General features: G+C 41.0%; 1 protein-coding gene across 1 annotated transcript in view; it reads right to left on the bottom strand.

Moving 5' to 3' along the window:
• The window catches only part of sptlc3.L (serine palmitoyltransferase, long chain base subunit 3 L homeolog), a 104,013-nt gene extending 85,095 nt beyond the window's left edge, over nucleotides 1-18,918 (bottom strand). The window contains exon 1 of the mRNA XM_018262794.2: nucleotides 18,098-18,918. Within this exon, the coding sequence (XP_018118283.1) occupies nucleotides 18,098-18,202 (105 nt within the window). The 5' untranslated portion in view covers nucleotides 18,203-18,918. The remainder of the gene's footprint in view (nucleotides 1-18,097) is intronic.
• Between the last annotated feature and the right edge of the window lie 1,458 nt (nucleotides 18,919-20,376).

Here is a 20,376-nt window from a genome sequence, read left to right as displayed (position 1 = left end):
ATCTCTGCATGTATTGCCGATTTTACTTGTGTCTCAGAAGCAATAAAACAGTGTAACACATAACTAGTCAGAGTGTGGGTCTAGGCTAGACTAAGCAACATATACCCACCCACACAACTTCAAGGTAATGTAAACCCCTTGAAACAAATGAATGTGAAATAGCTCAAAGTGCTCTTATGTGCACATATATGATTGATATTTTATTCTAGTTTTCAAGAGCTGCTTGTATTTGAAAAGTTGGTGCTTTGAAAAAGCACCTCCTGCCTTTTATTTGGCCAACATCACCGTCGACAGAAAATGAAGTTGTCCATGTGACGTTTTAAACGGAATGTTGCTACTCCTAAATCAAGTCAACAATTATAATGGATATATATATATATATATATATATATATATATACTACACAAAAGCCATGAATATCCTGTAAATTATATCCTTATAAACGGTGAGTTCTGATGTCATCAGTTATAAATGGTGAGTTCTGATGTCATTTCTGTCACATGACTCACTGAAACTTGTGTATTACAATAAATAAAGTACCCCCAGTTGCAAAATATGAGGACATTAGAAGTAACCTTGGAGTTTCATGACCTGTTTAAAAACACTCGGCCTTCGGCCTCGTATTTTTATATGGTCATGAAACTCCTCGGTAACTTATAATATCCTTATATTTTACAAAAAGGGGTACTTTATTCAGTACCAGTTCAGTTTCATCTTTACTGAAAAATGCATGTAACCAGTAATGTTTGAATCAAACAAATGAGGGATAACATTCTGCTGGTCTCATAGTATGAAGGTCCCATATAATCCTAATGTGATGTTTCATTACTAGTGTAATAAATTCTAGTAATGTGAAGGCTGTGTACATGGAGTACAAAGAGCACCTTCTGTGGGGGTTGATCAAAAACTGTGTGTGCAGTGCGGTGGAAGGGACCGAAAAATTAGCAAGTGAGTAGTTAAAAACTAAATGCAACTTTTAACCCGGCCCCTGAACATATGCTATAATAAAGTATGGAATCTCATCAGGAACAGATTGTTGAGTTGACTAACTCAGGAATCAATAAAGGTGATCTCATGAAAGCACAAGGGACAATAAAATACTAATGCACCTACAAGATACCAGCTCAGCAAAGTAAATACTGAACCCTGTGAACTCAACATCATATATTTTATTGTGAGTTAGCAATCTAGTTTGCACAGTACTGAGCTATATAACACTGCATGGAAAAATGCACATGTAAGCAGCACTTATCAAATCCAGTGCAAATGTAAGTGTAAATGTGAGCATGAAAGCCGATTTGACTATTTTACTTACAGCAGTTGGTCTCCTATTTTGGAGGATACCTTCCCCCTGAATACGTATGCCACTTACAGGCCATGCAATAAACTGATTCACAGACCAAAAAGGTGTCTGCCTCTATAATGACCATTTGTTCGTGCAAAGAATATCAACAATTTGAATAGCACGAGCTGAAAAGGAGATATGGCTGCACCATAGACTGGCCGACATGGTGCATCACATGGAGCTGTGGAGTCTGAAGCAATTTTGGGTATCTGGAGTCGGAGTTTTCAAAAATGTACCGACTCCTAGTAACTTTAAATACAAGCACTGAAAATAATCAAATCAAATTTAAGAGCTTCTATGAAGGACGATATGGCAGAAGCAAGCAATTTTGTTTCTAAGAACACTACTTTGGTTCATTTTAGATTGTGTATAACAACTATTCTACAGCTATATGCCAGGTTCAATTAATATATAAGTTGTTTTAGGTTTTCCAATTGTGTTTGGATTATGTAGTTTAACTCTGACTTTGGTTTAGAATGACTAAAGCATGCTGTTTATATTTTTGAGCATTGGCAGTGATAAAATGCCTTGTATGTTGTGTACATAACATGGAAAATACACAAGTATATTAAAGGAGCAGTAACACCAAAAAAGTGTTGTTTTAAAGTAATCAACATATAATATATTGTTAGCATGTACTGGTAAAAGCTGTGTGTTTGCACAGGTTACATAACAAATAACATATAAAACACCATTGTATTGGATTGGGTTTATCTGTGTTACCTGTGCCTTTTCTCCTTTTTTCCTGCTCAAATGGCTGCCCCCATGGCTACACAGCAGCTTATTTATATAAGCAAATATGCTAGTTTTACCGGTGCAGAACAACAGCACATTCTTTGATGCACTTTCAGTTTTGGTGCTACTGTTCCTTTAAAAACTTTGGAGTCGGAGTTGGAGTCAGAGTCAGAGTTGAGGGATTTATGTACCGACTTCACAGCCCTGGTGCATCAGCAGATGACATTTTCAAACCTGCCCACCTGAACCGACCAATATCCATGGAACAGGTTTCATTTGAAGTTAATGTGTATAGCCAGCTTGACTGTCCTCTGGGCAAGCCTGATCAATGCACGTATACCCAACATTTAGAGGGTCATTTACTAACAATCAGATTTAGATTTTTGCCCACGAATCTTTAGAAATTTGTGAGTTTCTCCTTATTTTTAAAAGCTCTTAAAATTCGAGATTTATTAAGAGTAAAAACCAAAAAAAACCACTAAGAAAACGTCACAAGGTAAAATTTGGTACGGTCCTAAAGAAGTCAATGGGAGCTGCGCTGATCTTTTTGAACCGCTCCAAAGCAATTCAGAATTTTAGAGGTTTTCGTATTTTTTTCGCAAGGAATTGTGTGAAAGACAATTTTTAGAGGTTTTTGAGGTATTCAATTTTTTTAGAGAAGAGGTCAGTGTAATTTTGAGGTTCGTACTTTTTTACATTTTTTAATAAATCTCATGACATTCGTAGATTTAGGGAGTTATTTATCCAAGGTCTAATGTAAGAGCTATGTGAGCATTTTTTAGACATCAAATGAACTCCTGACTTGAATGGTTTCTAACTTAAGAAAAAACACGAATGTAAAAAAACTTGAATCAGTGCAGTCGGGGCAAAAAACTCTAATTAATGATGTTTTCGAGTGAAACCCACCAAAAAGGGACCTCTGCCATTGACTTCTATATGACGTTGACAGGTTTTAGGTGGTGTATTATCAGATTCAAGCTATTTCCCGCTTCAGGATATAATAAACCTTGAAAATGTTACGTTTATTTATTTTTTTTTTAAAAAACTCACATATTTCCAGTTTTTTTTTTAACCCAAAAAATTCGAGCTTTGACTGAAAAATACCCTTGAAAAATATTTTCTTTATGGAAAAAACAACCTTTGATAAATAAACCCATAGAGTTTGGTCAGTCTTTCAAAAAACACTAAAAACCATAAATTGTTGATAAATAGGCCCCCACACGTTTTGCCTTTTATAGGGTCTGTACATGCTCAGATAGTTGGGCAAAGAAAATTATTGGAGGCATGGCCTGGCATCTCTGCAATGAATCATTTCTACCTTATTTGCAAACAAGCTGAAACCTTGTTTTTTTTATAAAACGCTGATAATGCTGAACTAAACCTTGGACCGGTAAGATTGGTAGAGAACATCAGGTGTCATTCAGTCCCCTGCTCCGTGCTTGTTATGCATCTGGCACCGCAGTCTGTTTGCTCTCAGGCCATAAATCTCTGCTTGCACTTAACTAAACAATTCACTTATCGTTCACTAATCCAATAGTAAAGCAACAAAACTAGGTTTCAAGCGATGTACTGAAACATCACATTGTTTGACAGGAGTATTAAAACCCAAGCATACAAGGCAACGTATCCTTGTAAACAGATATACAGACATCTAATAAAATACTCCACAACGTTTATCTTGACAAAGGTCTCAAGTGAAGACCAAAATACTGTTAACTTGTTAACTTTCAATAAGAAATGTAAGCACAGGGCTGTGTATTTAGATGTGTATCCCTTCTTACAAATGTGTTTGCACACGTAGTTACAGCCCCAATGTAGTCATTATTAGTAGCTTTAATTTGGTTACAGACAGGTCATTTATAGGGGTCTTCCACCCAGAAAACAGTTTTTTGAATGAAGAAAGATTTGCAGGTTGTCAGGCTCTACTGGGATTCGAGACATGTGCCTTTGGGTTTCTGGCTCTGCACCTTAACCTTTGGGCCAGGTAAGCAGCCTGAAGGGTTGCTCACAATCTATTACCTGGTCTTTGCATCCCTAGCCCAGCAGTAGCCTGATTGGTGGATTGGGGGTCACCCAATCAGGGCTGACCGTGCCCTATTTAAAGCCAGCCCTCCTCACCCTCCTTGCCTGAGCATTACCTACACTAGCACTGTCGAATTGGCCCTAGCTAAAGGTTCCTGCTCTAGCCTCCTTCCTTGTCCTGTCTTTATCTTTAACCTTGTCGTGTTTACCTTGCATTGTTCTGATCCTGTCTTCCTTAAACCTTGCTTTGTTCTGCCCTGACCTTGCTTTGCCTGTTCCTACTCCTGTTACAGTCCTTGCCCTTCCTTGTATTCTTCGCTATTCGGAACTTTGCTCTGCTCCTCGCTCCAATCCTAACCTTGCATTGACCTTACCTGGCACCTTTCCCTATTTTTCCTTCTCCTGTCTGAATCTTGTCTGCCTAGCCTGATCCTTATCCAGTCCTCCTGTTGTCCAGTCCTCCTGCTATCCAGTCCCCATCCTGATCTGACTCTTCATCTGCTCTGTACTTGTTCCTATCCAGTCTGTTCCTGTCTATGCCCGCACCATCCTGCTCCTACCCAGTCTGCTCCTGTTCTGACTTCTCACCCCCATCATCCGGTCCAGTTCTGATTCTACATCCTCTTCACCCTGTTCCCGTCCTTTCCCTTTCTGTGTTCTGTGGGCAGTCAGTTCTTGCCTAAAGAACTCACCTTCCTCCTCTGCCTCCACAGCGCCCCGTACAGTATTGGCGGAAAACTACCGGGGATGCGACTGCATCAGGGCCGCACCCCTCTGGGGCCACCAGTGGTTCGGTGCACAAGCAAATCCACTGCAAAAATATCTTTTTATCTACCCCCCCGCAGGGGGTAGTTACGTAACTGCTTATTATTAACGCATGGAATATCAAAGCAAAAGATCTACACTTTGACATTTTGCTCCAACATTTACAGCAGACCATAAAATTTGCTAAAGATTTAAGGACTAACATTGCTGGGACACCATAAGGTAGTTCATTTTTATAGCCATTAGTTAACCAGAAACCAGATGGGTAAGATAAATATCAACATTAGGATATAATGAAGTTAATCAGTAAAAGATTACTTCCTGTAACTTCCAAAGGCATACGATAACAATGTGCCAAAAGCAGGTTCAAAATGAAGCTACCCATGTAGCTTACCCATCTGTCATATCCCATCATGCAGCATTGCTTTGATCTGACCCTCTTCTCTTAGAAGAGGTGCCAGAACCAGATGCCTTTCATGTAAATACATGCAAAAGTAAGAAGTGTACTGGCCAATGAGCAGTAGTGATAATCCAAACTACAAAATTTTTTTCAGGTGCATTGAAGTCAATGGGCGTTTTTTCATGCATCATTTTTCATCCCTCAACGCTTAGGGAATCATGTAGCTGAGGAATTCCATGACCAAACATAGGGACAATGCTTTTGGACTGGTAAAATCCTCACACTTGGGGGGTTATTTATCAAAGGTTGAATTGTAGAGCTATGTGAGCTTTTTTAAATCTCGAATGGTTTCTTATTTAAGAAAAAACTCGAATGAAAAAAATCAGAGCAGATCAAATTGAGTTTTCAACGAAAAAAAACTCAGATTGTTCGATGGAGTTTTCGAGCGAAGAAAAACTTGAACATCATGAAGGCTATAAATATATAAAACAGGTTTTAGATGGAGTATTTTTGGATTTGAGCTATTTCCATGGTCAGGGTATAATAAATCTCGCAAAAAACTATTTTTTGGTCAATTTTTTACTTGAAAACGTGAGTATTTTGTTGAAAACACAACTTGATCTTTAATATATCTGTCCCTTGATGGAGTAATAGAGTAATCTGTTATTTACAATGAAGCCCTGATCTGCATGTGATGCTGTATCTAAGCCAGTCTGTCTGAATGGGACTTTGCAGTCGCTCACCAGGATGCATTGTGGGCAATAAGGGCACTGCTTTCAGCAATGGACAATGAATGGACACAAAAAAAACCCAGAACTACATTTGGTTAGTTTTGTCAGGCCCAAAGGCACTGATTGGAATTACGGACCAAGGAGGAAGCAACAGGCACCAACACAGATCACGGTATCAAAGGGGTTGAGAAGTAGCGAAGTCCAGTCCAGGCAAAGGTCAGTTCAGGCAGCAAGGTTCTTAGTCAATAAACAGGCTGAGGTCAATATCAGGAAATTAGAGACAGAATAAGTAGAATAACACACCCAGGAAAACACTAAGTTGAACCTAAAATCGGGCAATGATTGCAGGGCTCTGGCGTCTATTTATGGGTAATTTGATGTTGCGTGCTGAGGCTGCACATTATGATGCACAATTGTCATGACACCGTGCATGTTTTGACGCACTAGCGACGTCACAACTTGCTGTGCTCTCCGGCTGAGCGCCACCATCTTGCTGGTGCTGCCGAAGAGGAGGGGAGCGCCAGAGGGCGCTCCTTACAGTTTTGTTGGAAATCATTTTCTCTGATCTTTGTGGAATACAGTAAATGGGCATTTTATCTACATGAGCCATGCATCTCAGGAATGGCAAGGGAGTGGAGAGAATGGGTTATTGGGAAAGCAGAGTGAATATAGGGTTAGTAAAGGTCAGTAATGACTCTTGCTCCAATTGGAAAATGAAATGTAAACAGTTTATCCTGGGGAGTACTCACACCCATATTTGCACTTAAAGGGGGCTATTCACCTTCCAAACACTTTATACTTGTTTTAAAATTGTTCTCCAGAAGAAGACTTTTTAAAATTGCTTTCCATTTTTTATTTTTTACCGTTTTTCCAAAATCTAAGTTTAAAGTTAAAGGGGAACTACACAAAAACATAACGTAAGCTTTTTGAAAAGTAAACACAGTTTCAAGCAACTTTGCAATATACATCAATTAAACAATATGCAGACTTTTCATGATTTGTAATGGTTTGGAACAGTTCCCTAAGCCTAGCCCCCTGCTCTCCTTCTGATCTCTCTGACTACTTTGCTGAGCTGACTGACTACTGTTACTTTGTATCAGCAGCCATCTGTCCTCAGCCCGCATTCTCCAAACCCCACAATTCCCTGCACACGTGATTTTAATAAGGAATGGAACATCACCGTGCAATGCATTGTGGGTTATGTAGTTCCTGCATGCTGTCTGTAAACTGTGCTACAATTTGTAACATCAGTGTTTAGTCCCTTCTTCCCTGTCAAGATTTCAAATGATGCAGAAAGAAAAGAACTGTTAAACAGCTTCATTTCAGCACAGAAAATGGCATTTATTCATACTTTTTGAAGAAACCGATAACGGTGATGGGTATATTAGGGGTTTCTGTGTTATGTGGGCCTCTTTATTACATTTTGGTTTGGAAGCCTGAGTTCCCCTTTAAGGTTCCTGTCTCTGGTTTTTCAGTCTGGCAGCTCAGTAATTAGGTGCAGATTCTGAACTGTTACAGTTTAGCAACTTTTATTTAATACAGTGGTGTGAAAAACTATTTGCCCCCTTCCTAATTTCTTATTCTTTTGCATGTTTGTCACACTTAAATGTTTCTGCTCATCAAAAACCGTTAACTATTAGTCAAAGATAACATAATTGAACACAAAATGCAGTTTTTAAATGAAGGTTTACGTTATTAAGGGAGAAAAAAAACTGGAACAGTGGTGAACCTTCCCAGGAGTGGCCGGCCGACCAAAATTACCCCAAGAGCGCAGAGACAACTCATCCGAGAGGCCACAAAAGACCCCAGGACAACATCTAAAGAACTGCAGGCCTCACTTGCCTCAATTAAGGTCAGTGTTCACGACTCCACCATAAGAAAGAGACTGGGCAAAAACGGCCTGCATGGCAGATTTCCAAGGCGCAAACCACTTTTAAGCAAAAAGAACATTAAGGCTCGTCTCAGTTTTGCTAAAAAACATCTCAATGATTGCCAAGACTTTTGGGAAAATACCTTGTGGACCGACGAGACAAAAGTTGAACTTTTTGGAAGGTGCGCGTCCCGTTACATCTGGCGTAAAAGTAACACAGCATTTCAGAAAAGAACATCATACCAACAGTAAAATATGGTGGTGGTAGTGTGATGGTCTGGGGTTGTTTTGCTGCTTCAGGACCTGGAAGACTTGCTGTGATAGATGGAACCATGAATTCTACTGTCTACCAAAAAATCCTGAAGGAGAATGTCGGCCATCTGTTCGTCAACTCAAGCTGAAGCGATCTTGGGTGCTGCAGCAGGACAATGACCCAAAACACACCAGCAAATCCACCTCTGAATGGCTGAAGAAAAACAAAATGAAGACTTTGGAGTGGCCTAGTCAAAGTCCTGACCTGAATCCTATTGAGATGTTGTGGCATGACCTTAAAAAGGCGGTTCATGCTAGAAAACCCTCAAATAAAGCTGAATTACAACAATTCTGCAAAGATGAGTGGGCCAAAATTCCTCCAGAGCGCTGTAAAAGACTCGTTGCAAGTTATCGCAAACGCTTGATTGCAGTTATTGCTGCTAAGGGTGGCCCAACCAGTTATTAGGTTCAGGGGGCAATTACTTTTTCACACAGGTTTGGATTTCTTTTCTCCCTAAATAATAAAAACCCATTTAAAACACTCATTTAAAAATGTGTTTGATGATCAGAAACATTTTGTGTGACAAACATGCAAAAGAATAAGAAATCAGGAAGGGGGCAAATAGTTTTTCACACCACTGTATATTTCTCAGCAACTATTGTATCAATTCTAACAGCTGCCTTTAATAAAACTCAGAGATTAATATAACAAATGGATCAACTAAATGTATCCAGTTTAGAGAGTCGGCGACCAAAGCAGCTTTAGAAAGGAGAAAAATCAGACTTACTCTTCAATAATTTAAAAACAACTATACTGAAAAAAGTGTTGAAAGATAAACAACTTCTTCAGTGTGATTATAAGAGCCTACAATAATTACAAGTCTGTTATTTTTTGACCATGGTGTAAATATTTTTGGACCTTGTTATAGTGAAAAACCCATTGAGGTACAAATCCAATGATGGGCGAATCTGACCCTTTTCCTTTGCAGAATATTCACAAAACTGGAAAAAATTCAGGTCAATGGGCATTTTTTCACCTAACAGTTTTTCAAACTGTGCATTATTTTTTAAACTATCCATTAGAGTTTCTGGATGTTTATTTCTCGGCGAAACCTAGTGAAATATTTAGCTCATTCCTAATTTCATCTATAGCTAGAGAACTTACTGACTATGTATTGGGCAAAAACAATGCCTTCTCTGAACAAGGCTTGTTCATGTATCAGTTTGAAAGGCTGGAAAACACTGTTGGGCCATGGAAGATCTGCCCAAGCCCCTTAACCAACCATTAAACCAACTTAATCCAACCATTAACCAAGTGGCTAAACATTTTGACAGCTAAATTGGGCAAAGATCCTCTTTGTTATGATCAGCCCTTGGAATCACTCACTTGTCACTCCAGCCTAGGGGATCTGTGCACCTTCTAGGGTTGCCACCTATTCTTACTTTGGACTCCGGACCAGTGATGTCAGAGACGGGCTGGTGACACAAAGAGGTGGGGCTGATTACATGAAGAGGCGGAGCTGATGACAGGAAGGGGTGGGGCAATGACAGGAAGGGGCAGGCCAATGACATGGTGGCCTGTGATTGGTCATATTGCTCAGGAAGCAGGTCTGCCCGATTTTCAGACTTTAGAAAACCGGGCAGGTATTTTGTAACTGGACAGTGGATATAAAAACTGGGGTGCCCCGTTCAAAACAGGACAGGTGGCAACCCTAGCACCTTCCCCAAGTTCAGAGTGAGGGAAATACCGTATCCAGGGTACAGTCTTCAAACAACAGGATGGGTGAACCTTGCCAACGAGTGTTTAGCAATCACTATTGTATTTCAGCAATAGCAAAGTCCAACAACTCTGGAAATAAAACATATCACTAACGATAAAAATGACATGCCAAAGTGAGTTTCGCCAGGCAGCCTTCCAACTAGTGGATTATCCAGACCTCAGTGTTTTTCTTCCATTACCGTATATACTCGCGTATAAGCCGAGTTTTTCAGCACCCAAAATGTGCTGAAAAACTCGACCTCGGCTTATACGCGGGTCATACGCACATACTGTAGCCAATCCCTCACCGGATACTGTAGCCAATCCCTCACCGGATACGAGGCTCCTTCTGCGGCCCCAACACACCTCCCTCTCCCATAGCGCATCAGGACTCTGTGACTGACTGTCACGATCGCCGCCCGGAGCAGGTCCAGGAGCTCCGGGCGGCGCGTCCTTCCCTGCCGGCGTCCTTCCAAAATGGCGGCGCCCATGGCCGCCACGTGGGTAGAGGCGCCGGCGCCGCTACCCACGTGGCGGCCATGGGCGCCGCCATTTTGGGAGCGACGCCGGCAGGGAAGGACGCGCCGCCCGGAGCTCCTGGACCTGCTCCGGGCGGCGATCGTGACAGTCAGTCACAGAGTCCTGACCATATTCAGGCATGGAGGTAGCAGGACCAGGGCCCTTTTGTATAAAGTGTTGTGTTATTTCCCAGCACCCACTGCTAGCCCTGTATTCTATATGGATTATCTTCTCCCTACAGGAACCAGCATGGCAGCACCAACTGCTAAACAGGGGCTTATTTATAATAATGGGATTATTGGACCCCCTTCCCCCATCCAGGCCATATTCTCCTAGAAGAGTTTGTGACCAAAATAAGCAGAGGAATTTCAAAGCTCTTGCTGCGGACTGTAAACATTTACATGTGTCCTGCACACTGTTGGGGCCGCAGAAGGAGCCTCGTATGTAGTTGCTGCATCTCTCCATCTCTCTGCCCCTGGTTGAGTTATAAGTTATTTTACTGTGACTGGTGTGCTTACAATTTTTTTTTTTTAAACTGTGGGCAGGCCTACCTTTCATTGTTATTCAGTGGGTGCAGGTACAGATTGATTTTCAATCAGCCCCTAGGCTTATACACGAGTCAATAAATTTTTCCAGTTTTCTTAGGTAAATTAGGTACCTCGGCTTATACACGGGTCGGCTTATACACGAGTATATACGGGTAAATCCATACGAAATTAAAGGGCAACTATCACAAAAATGGAAATTTAATATGCGCTTCCTCATTCTGAAGTAAGAAACTTTCTACATACAATCAATTAAAAATTCTGCATTGTTTCTGAAATAATCAAGTTTATCTTCACTATTCCTCTCTCAGCATCTGTTTCTCTTCATTCTGTCTTCATGCAGCAGTTGGGGGTCAGATGAAAAGTATATTTTATAGGGGGGCTCCCTTTCCTAGCAGATGCATAAGGGCTCACTAAAATAACTGATTCCAGTACAAACAAAATCCAACAAAATAACTGCCTTTTGCACAAATTCTGCATGTAGAGAGACAGGATTTCTGGTGATTTTAATAGAATGATCTCTAATACTGTACATCTTCTAGGCAAAAGGAGCCCCCCTATAAGATATATTGGATCATTCATCTGACACCCAACTCCTGAATAAAGACAGAATGAGGAGAAACAGATACCGAGAAAGGAATAGTAAAGATAAACTTGATTATTTCAGATATGGTACAGAATTTTTAGATTTTACATTTAGAAAGTTTCTTACTTCAGTATGCTGAAGCTTATATTAAATTTTCATTTTCACGATAGTTCCCCTTTAAAAGAAAAAAAAGAAGCCAGCGTGAGATAATGCGGTTGCACAACATGTAATGTACTGCTTGTGTAATTGTGAAAAGTCAACTCACTTCCTCATGTTTTCTCAGAAGGCAATTGAAAGAGAACAACATTGCAGGGAATGTGATAGGGAGGCGTGTGTGATATTGTGTGATATTGCACTGGCAGAACAAGATCATTACTAGATGTGCAATCCCATGCCTGGGGTTATAGAAGAGAGGGAGACTGGAATTCCAAAAGGAGTTCCCCATCTAAATGGATGAAAACTATATACAGGTATATGGACCTGTTATCCAGAATGCTTGTGACCTGGGGTTTTCTGGATAAGGGATCTTTATGTAATCTATATCTTCATATGTGTGCTAAAATCATTTAGACATTACATAAAACCAATAGGATTGTTTTGCCACCAATATGGCTTCATAAACCTAGTTGGAATCTAGGACAAGGTACTCTTTCATTTCTACAGGGAAAACGAAAATCACTTCGAAAAATTTAAATTAACTGCTTAAAATGAAGTTTATGGGAGCTAGCCTTACAGTAATTCAGAGCTTTCTGGATAATGGGATCCTATACCTGTATACTGTAATGCAGGGAAATCCAACCAGCAACATCTTACTTCATAAAACTACAACCCCCAGCATCCATAGCTATTTCTCAGGAAGGCGTGAATAATAATTAAGCCACATATCTACAGTATATCTAAGTTGCCAACAACTGAATGATTATCTGTTAAAGGGTAAGTAAAGCTGCAACTAAATATAGGCCTGTTTTATTAGTATTAGGGCACAGGGCTGCTGCACCGTAATGGGATATTTTATGCCTCTTACATTAAAGGGTTGTTTGCCTTTAAAGGAGAATTCAACCCATAATAAAAAAAAACCTCCCCCTACCCTGGGTAGACCCCCCTCCCTCCAGCCTACCTGCCCCCCCCCGGCAAATGCCCCTAATTTTTTACTTACCCGTCCGTGCAGATTCTGGCCACTGGAGTTCACAGGCGCCATCTTTTTTTCGGACTTTTTCTGAAGTTTCGGCGCATGCACAGTTGGAGTACATTTCCGGTCCCGAACCACTGTGCATGCGCCGAAAGTCACAAAAATTACAGAATTTTTTTCTAAAATTTTCGCGACTTTCGGCGCATGCGAAGTTGTTCGGGACCGGAAATTTACTCCAACTGCGCATGCGCCGAAACTGTCAATACACAAAGATTACCGGAGAAGAAGAAGATGGCTGCCGTGAACTCTGAGGCCAGAATCTGCACGGAGGGGTGAGTAAAAAATTAGGGGCATTTGCCCGGGGGGGCAGGTAGGCTGGGGGGAGGAGGGCGGGGGGTCTACCCAGGGTAGGGGGGAGGGTTTTTTTAAACTACCGGTTGAATTCTCCTTTTGGTTAACTTTTAGTATGATGTAGAGAGTGTTATTCTGAGACAATTTGCTATTGGTTTTTATTTTTTGATCATTTGGGGTTTTTGAGTTATTTAGCAGCTCTCCAGTTTGTAATGTTGGCACTCAGGTTGCTGGGGTCCACATTACCCTAGCAACCATGCATTGTGTGGCCTGAATAAAAAGAGGAGTAATAATAAGTAGCAATAATAATACATTAGTATTTTGTTTTTAGATGGAGTGACCCCTATTTCGAAGTTGCAAAGGGTCGAGAGAAGAAGGCAAATAATTCAAAATCTATAGAAAAGAAAAAATTAAGACCTATTGAAAAGTTGCTTAGAATTATTCACTCTACAACATACTAAAAATGTTAACATAAAGTTCAACCTCCCCTTTAAATTCACTGTTCAACCTTTATTTACTGCCGGTTCCTTTAACTCTACTTTTTTTTGGCTGCAGTGATGTGTATACACCATGCACCTAAGATACATGTTACCAGTATGTGTTCTTTGGCAAGCTGCACCATAACACTAATAAAACAAGCCCTTAATTAGGTTTGGCTTTATTTGCCTAAATTATATAAATAATAATAAATCACTGTTATTCATGTCACATGTGGATTAATGTCACTACCACCTCTATCAGTAAAAAAATCACTGTAATAAAACAGAATATTGTTACAGCCAACTTGTCATTATAATAATGGAGATTATCATGGGTGGAGGCACTTTTATTGCTATAAATGCGGACAGGGGAATCTCCAAGAGAAACTCCTTATGTGCTTTACTCATGCCAGCACCCAAACAGTTTAAAAAGGGGTGGTTTGTCTTTAAGTTAACTTTTAGCATGTTTTAGAATGGCTAATTCCAAGCAACTTTTCACTTGGACTTATTTTTTTCTGTTTAATAGTTTTTAAATCATTTGTCTTCTTCTTCTGACTTTTTCCAGCTTCTAAATAGGGGTCACTGACCCCATCTAAAAACAAATGCTCTGTAAGGCTAAAAATGTACAGTTATTGCTACTTTGTATTACTCATCTTTCTATTTAGGCCCTCTTGTATTCATATTCCAGTCTCCTGTTCATATAATTACATGGTTGATAGGGTAACTTGAACCCTAGCAACCAGATTTCTGAAACTGCAAACTGGAGAGCTCCTAAAAAATGATAGAAAATGAAAACCAACTGCAAATTGTCTCTGAATATCACTCTCTAAATCATATTAAAAGTTAATTTAAAGGTGAACAACCCTTTTAAATGAATCCAGAATGTAAATGACAGGACATTGATATTAATACTAATTTGAACTAAATATTAAAACAATCTAAGATTAAGATTAGGATTTGGTAAGGCACAAGGATTTGGTCAAATTCAAATTCTGCTGAAAAAGGCAGAATCGATTCGGTACATTCAATATATATATATATACCTTGAAAAAGCCGAAACGTCGGTGATACATATGTTGTAATACAAAAGTTTTCATTACTAAAGACCCTTGGTGCTGTTTTTTTCTTGATTGGACTATACACTAATTATGTCCGTGCACTCCGGGCAGCCACAGCATGGCTTTTTTTTGTGAAATGCTGTCTGATACTCAAGTATATATTTATATATATATATATATATATATATATATATATATATATATATATATATATATATATATATATATATATATATATATATATAAAAAGCCATTGGTTGCCGGCACTCACCTCCGCCATTCGATCATTTCGCCGGGTGCTAACCCAATTCAATATAAAGTCCAAAATAAAAGGAAGCACTCACGGCATAAAGGTTGTTAGAAGTCTTTAACTGAATCATATGTCATATGATGTTTATATGATTCAGTAAAGGACTTCTAACAACCTTTATGCCGTGAGTGCTTCCTTTTATTTTTGGACATATATGTATATATATATATATATATAAATCTTAACATAGTTTCGGGCCCACCTTAGGGCCTTTATCAAGGACAGATTGACTTTCGTGTATTTATACCCAACACCCAATTTTTGGCCCTGTCCCCTCAAGCACCCTTTTCCTGGCATTTAGCTATCAGTAGAGAGATGTGTTATGCATATTTGTCTGCCCCCCTCCCCAATCCAGAATGCTAAGGGTGATGGCACACAAGGCAATTTCAGATGGTTTTCCCGCCATATTTTTTCTGAGCCTGAATATGTGACACTAAAATGCTTGAAATGGCCCTGCCTTGCCCTTTGTGATGAAAGCCTGATAGCTAGTATTCTCAGAATATTCTCATATGAGACCCTGACTTTGGGAAAAACTCCCCCGCCCCCAAGCCGCTAAACCATTGCCCTAAAGGTACCCAGGGGATGGTGTTTGTAAATCTTTTTAGAACATTGTACAACTTTGGCAGTTATGGGTATCTGTCTCTCTGTTCTCCATGGCAACTGTTAATTTTTGATGATAGTTCCTGTTTATCTCAGTGAAGGAAAGTGCTAGGTTACCTATCTGTGCTGCAGCAGGTTCCTTGGTGTGTGTGTGTTAATGGTGCAGTGTGATTGTGTGTCTAATTATTGTTGCTTTATCTCTGCTTGGTTGAACAGTTGAAATTATAACAATAAGTATCTGACTGCGTGTGTATAAGTTTGTGTGTGTAGGCATGTGTATGGGTGCCAGTGATAGGTAGGACAACCCAAAACCCTCCCATGGATTTGGTCCAAGAACTCAGCCTTAGTCATGGGTCCACTTTTGTCTTGGTGCTTCAACTGCAACTCCCAGCACCCCCAGCTCAGCCTCTAACTTGTCAATGGATACTGGGAGCTTTATGTCAACAAGAGCCACACTACCTGGAATTATAGTCTTTGGATCAGCTGTTTAATGGGTTCTGGGAACTGTAGTCCAACAACAACAGAAGGAGGGTTGAGGCGGGCAGGATGGGGCTGTTTTTATACTTATCAGTTCTAGGTACTGTACTTTAAAGGAACAGTAACACCAAAAACTGAAAGCATTTTAAAGGAATGACAGTATAATTTAGTATTGCCCTGCAGTGATAAAACTGGTGTGTTTGCTTCAGAAACACTGCTATAGTTTATATAAACAAGCTGCTGTGTAGTCATGGGGGCAGCCATTCAAGCACAGGACACAGTAGATAACAGATACGTTTTAAACAATCCTATTGTATACTACAGAGCTTATCTGTTGTGTATCTTGAGCCTTTTCTCCTTTTTCAGCTTTGAATGGCAGCATGTTTATATAAACAGAGTCTTCTGAAGCAAAAAGACACAAGTTTTACCAGTGTAGCACAACAGACATTATATTTTCATTACTTTAAACGACTTTTATTTTTTGGTGTTGCTGTTCCTTTCATTCTCAACACACAAGTTATTGTAAGATCCAGCAGTTGGACTAGTTGCTAGAGGATGCTGGGAGCTGTAGTTGAATAAATAACTGAGATTGCCATCCCAGGTATAGAAATAGCCTCTGGTTGGCTGTGCATACTAAGGACACATTATATATATATATATATATATATATATATATATATATATATATATATATATATATATATATATATATATATATATATATATATATATATATATATATGAATAAACTAAGTCCTGTGAGTGCGGTTACTTTTTCGGTACTATTAAATTTGCATATAACCAGCACCCAGGCAGTTGATTCTTACAGGTTGTCGGTGCACCAGCTTAGACTGTGTGTGTGTGTATGTGTGTGTATATATATATATATATAGATATATATATCTATATATATATATATAAACAGAAGTAACACCCTGATCAGAGTTGCTAGTTTGGCGAGTTTTACGGATTGGGGCTACTTTTTGGGATTTTGGCTGGTTTGTACTTTGGAAACCAGCCAAAGTTTTTCTTGCCCTAATGTGCCAAGCCCATGTCTCCCAGTGCATCTTGGGTAGTGTAGTTTTTGCTTGATTTGCAGACTGCCAAGTTTAATGTAAGACTGCAATGTGCCAAGCCTGTGTCTCCCAGTGCATGTTGGGTGATGTAGTTTTTGCTTAATTTGCTGTCAAGTTTAATGTAAGACTACAATACCCAGCTGACTTGTATAGTTACCAGATTTTAGGCTCTGTACCCCAGTCTCCCGTCGCTCTAAAGCAGGGATCCCCAACCTTTAGAACTCATGAGCAACATCCAGAAGTAAAAGGAGTTGGGGAGCAACAACAGCATGAAAACTGTTCCTGGATGCCAAATAAGGGCTGTGATTGGCCATTTAGTAGCCCCTATGTGGATTGTCAACCTACATTGAGACTCTGTTTAACAGAACACATGGTTTTTATACAACCAAAACTTGCCTCCAAGCCTGGAATTCAAAAATAAGCACCTGCTTTGAGGCCACTGGGAGCACAATCCAAGGGGTTGGGGAGCAACATGTTGCTCACAAGCTACTGGTTGGGGATCACTGCTCACAGCATTCTCACATTTTCCGGTGACTTTCCTCAATTTTACAATTTTGGCGCAAAAACCTACTGGCCACCAAAATGTCTAGAGGTTGACCTGTTTTACCAATCTTAATTGAAATTATTGGGCCCCTATACCTCCTGGACCCCCGTTGTAGTTACGCCCCTGGTGACGGATGAATTTGTCCCATTTTGCTTTATGGAAAAATTTGCAAATCAGTGAAAAATTAGAAAAAAGGCTTATTTTTACATTTATTAATTTTTTTTTTTTTTTGACTTTTTTTCATTGCACATATTGTGCTACTTTTGGGCTACTTTTGAAGCGCCTCTTGGCTAGTTGTGGGCTGGTTTTGTAAATTAGACTTGGTAACACTGCCCCTGATGCAGAGAAACTTTATCCTCTCAGTGTTGATAACACAGGGGTGCTTGATCATCCTACAGTGACCCTGATCTTACTGAACTACAACTCTTAGCTTCATCCACCTGCTGCTGCTGCTGCTCTACAACTCCCAGAACCCCGTGACAATGCGCTTAATTCCTACTGTCACACATTCAGGCTGAAGAAGGGAGAATTGCCGAATCGTTACCTGCGCTGCTTTGCACAGCCCGTTCTTTTTGTGCAGTCCGTTCTTCAGAGGTTCCCTGTGTCCTGAGTGGGTTCCATTGCAGTGGGAGATGCGGGCTTCGGCCATGAGAGAGGGAGGTTTAGCCTGATGCAGCAGTCATGAAGCAGAAAGCGATGAAGTAGTAGGTGCAGCAGCCACAGGTATCCAGTAACCAGTCTGTCAGGCTCATCCAGAGGAAGGGTGGGGCTGCCCGGGGAGAGGGAGGAGCCAATAGCGTTTCCTTATAACACACGCCTACAACTGTCACCTTTGCACACCTAAGCGCCTGGGAAGCCGGAGCGCGTGGTAACGGGACGAGCCCTGTGATTTGCTGCTGCTGTAAAAGCTGCTCTCTATCTCTTACACAAGTGTCACTGGCCTTCTAGTGAATGGCACTGGCGGGCGGGGGCTGCGGTGCAACTGATTAACCAGCCCCTCTGCCCTAGGAACCACTTACTGACAGCGCTGTGCGTTCTTTAGCAGCCACATTCCGTGCTTCTCTTCTCCCTCGCAGTCGCAGTGTCACACCCCCTAGAACGCAGACACATTAGAAATAAACTTCTATTGGCCACAAACTCCTGCTAAAGGGGAAGTAAACGGACGAGAACAATGTAATCCTACTCAGGGCGCTCTTACTTCCGCAGTTTGCCTTCATTTTCGGCTTTTAAGTGGTTTTCTGAGACGTCAGCTGTTTCAGGGGCAGGGACAGACTGTGGGCTGCATCAGGAACTCACTGCAGTTTATATAGCAGTCCAAAAATGTCACAGAAAAGTGCCCCCGGGCCGTTTGTTTGCCGCACAGTGGAATGGAAATCACCTGACAAGTGCTGATGTCACAGAATCAGGTGACAGCAACCAGGAAACGTTTATTGATTGTTTTATAGGCGACTGTCACCTATTGAGTGATATTGTCAAGCAATTTATATTAAAGGAACAGTAACTTTAAAGTGTTTTAAAGTCATAAAAATATAATGCAGTGTTGTCCTGCACTGGTAAAACTGCTGTGTTTGCTTCAGAAACACTACTATTGTTTATATAAATAAGATGCTGTGTAGCAATGGGGGCAGCCATTCAAAGGAAAAAAAGGCTCAAGTTACACAGCCAGTGTCTCTGTGGGCCCCAGGCTCTTGTGGGCCCTGCCGACCCAGATCCACGATTTTCAAGCTGCTTCCTGCTGCACCGCTAGGGTTGCCACCCGGCCTAGCCGGTAAAATACCTGCCAAGGCCGGGCCGGTATTATAAATTTACCGGCAATGTAGCTGCCGGTAAATTTGTAATACGATTAAAAGGAGCCCTCGGGCTGCCCCCAATCCCCTGGAACTTACCTTTTCTTTTGCCTCTTCTAGCGTCCGTGGCGCGGTCCCGCCCCTTTTGACATCACGGACCGCCCCTTTGTGTACCCGCCCCCACCAGCCGGTAAAGCAGTTTAAAAAAGGTGGCAACCCTATGCACCACCTGTAGAACGAAGTGCGCATGCGCGTCATTGCATACGCGCACACACTCGTGGGGGCACAGTCAATCAGCGGCGCACCAGAGGGGGCCCTGGACTGCAGGCCCGGTGGGCCCCGGGCCCCCCAATCCGACCCTGTACACAGAAGATAAGCTCTGTCGAACATAATGGTGTTATCTGTTATCCACTATTTAACATGTGCCATATAGACTTTTTAAAATTTCCGCCATTGCTACACAGCAGCAAAATCATTTTTGTGTTGTTTTTTCGCAGTCTCGCGAAAACATTCGCAGTTTGGGAAGTGTGGAAATTCAGCACAAATCCATGCCTGGTGAATAAAATCGCCCATAACTATTTATCTGCCATAGAAGCTGAAGCTACCGGGCTGAGCTGTCATTTAAAGGAGTAGGAAAGGTACCAAAGCAGTTTTTTGTCAGTAGTTTAGCCACAATAGTGCAAGCTATAACACTATATTTATTCTGCAGAATGCTTTACCATACCTGAGTAAACAGCTCTAGAACCTCTTTGTTTGTTTAGGATAGAAGCTGCCATATTCACTTGATGTGACATCAATCCTGCCTGAAGGTGGCCATACACGGGCCGATAAAAGCTGCCGACAGACCGTGTCGGCAGCTTATTGGCCCGTGTATGGGGCCCCCTGACGGGCTTCACCGATCGAGATCTGGCCGAAAGTCGGCCAGATCTCGATCGTATGGGACAAAAAATCCCGTTGGATCGCGGCCGCATCTATTCGTTGATGTGGTCCCGCGATGCGACCGCCCCTTAGGCATCGTTAGGATCCGATCGTTGGG

The sequence above is a fragment of the Xenopus laevis genome, chromosome 5L (genome assembly GCF_017654675.1).
Source record: "Xenopus laevis strain J_2021 chromosome 5L, Xenopus_laevis_v10.1, whole genome shotgun sequence".
Taxonomy (NCBI): Eukaryota; Metazoa; Chordata; class Amphibia; order Anura; family Pipidae; genus Xenopus; species Xenopus laevis.
Note: the sequence above shows the minus strand (reverse complement) of the source record. Positions and strands in the feature narration are given on the sequence as shown.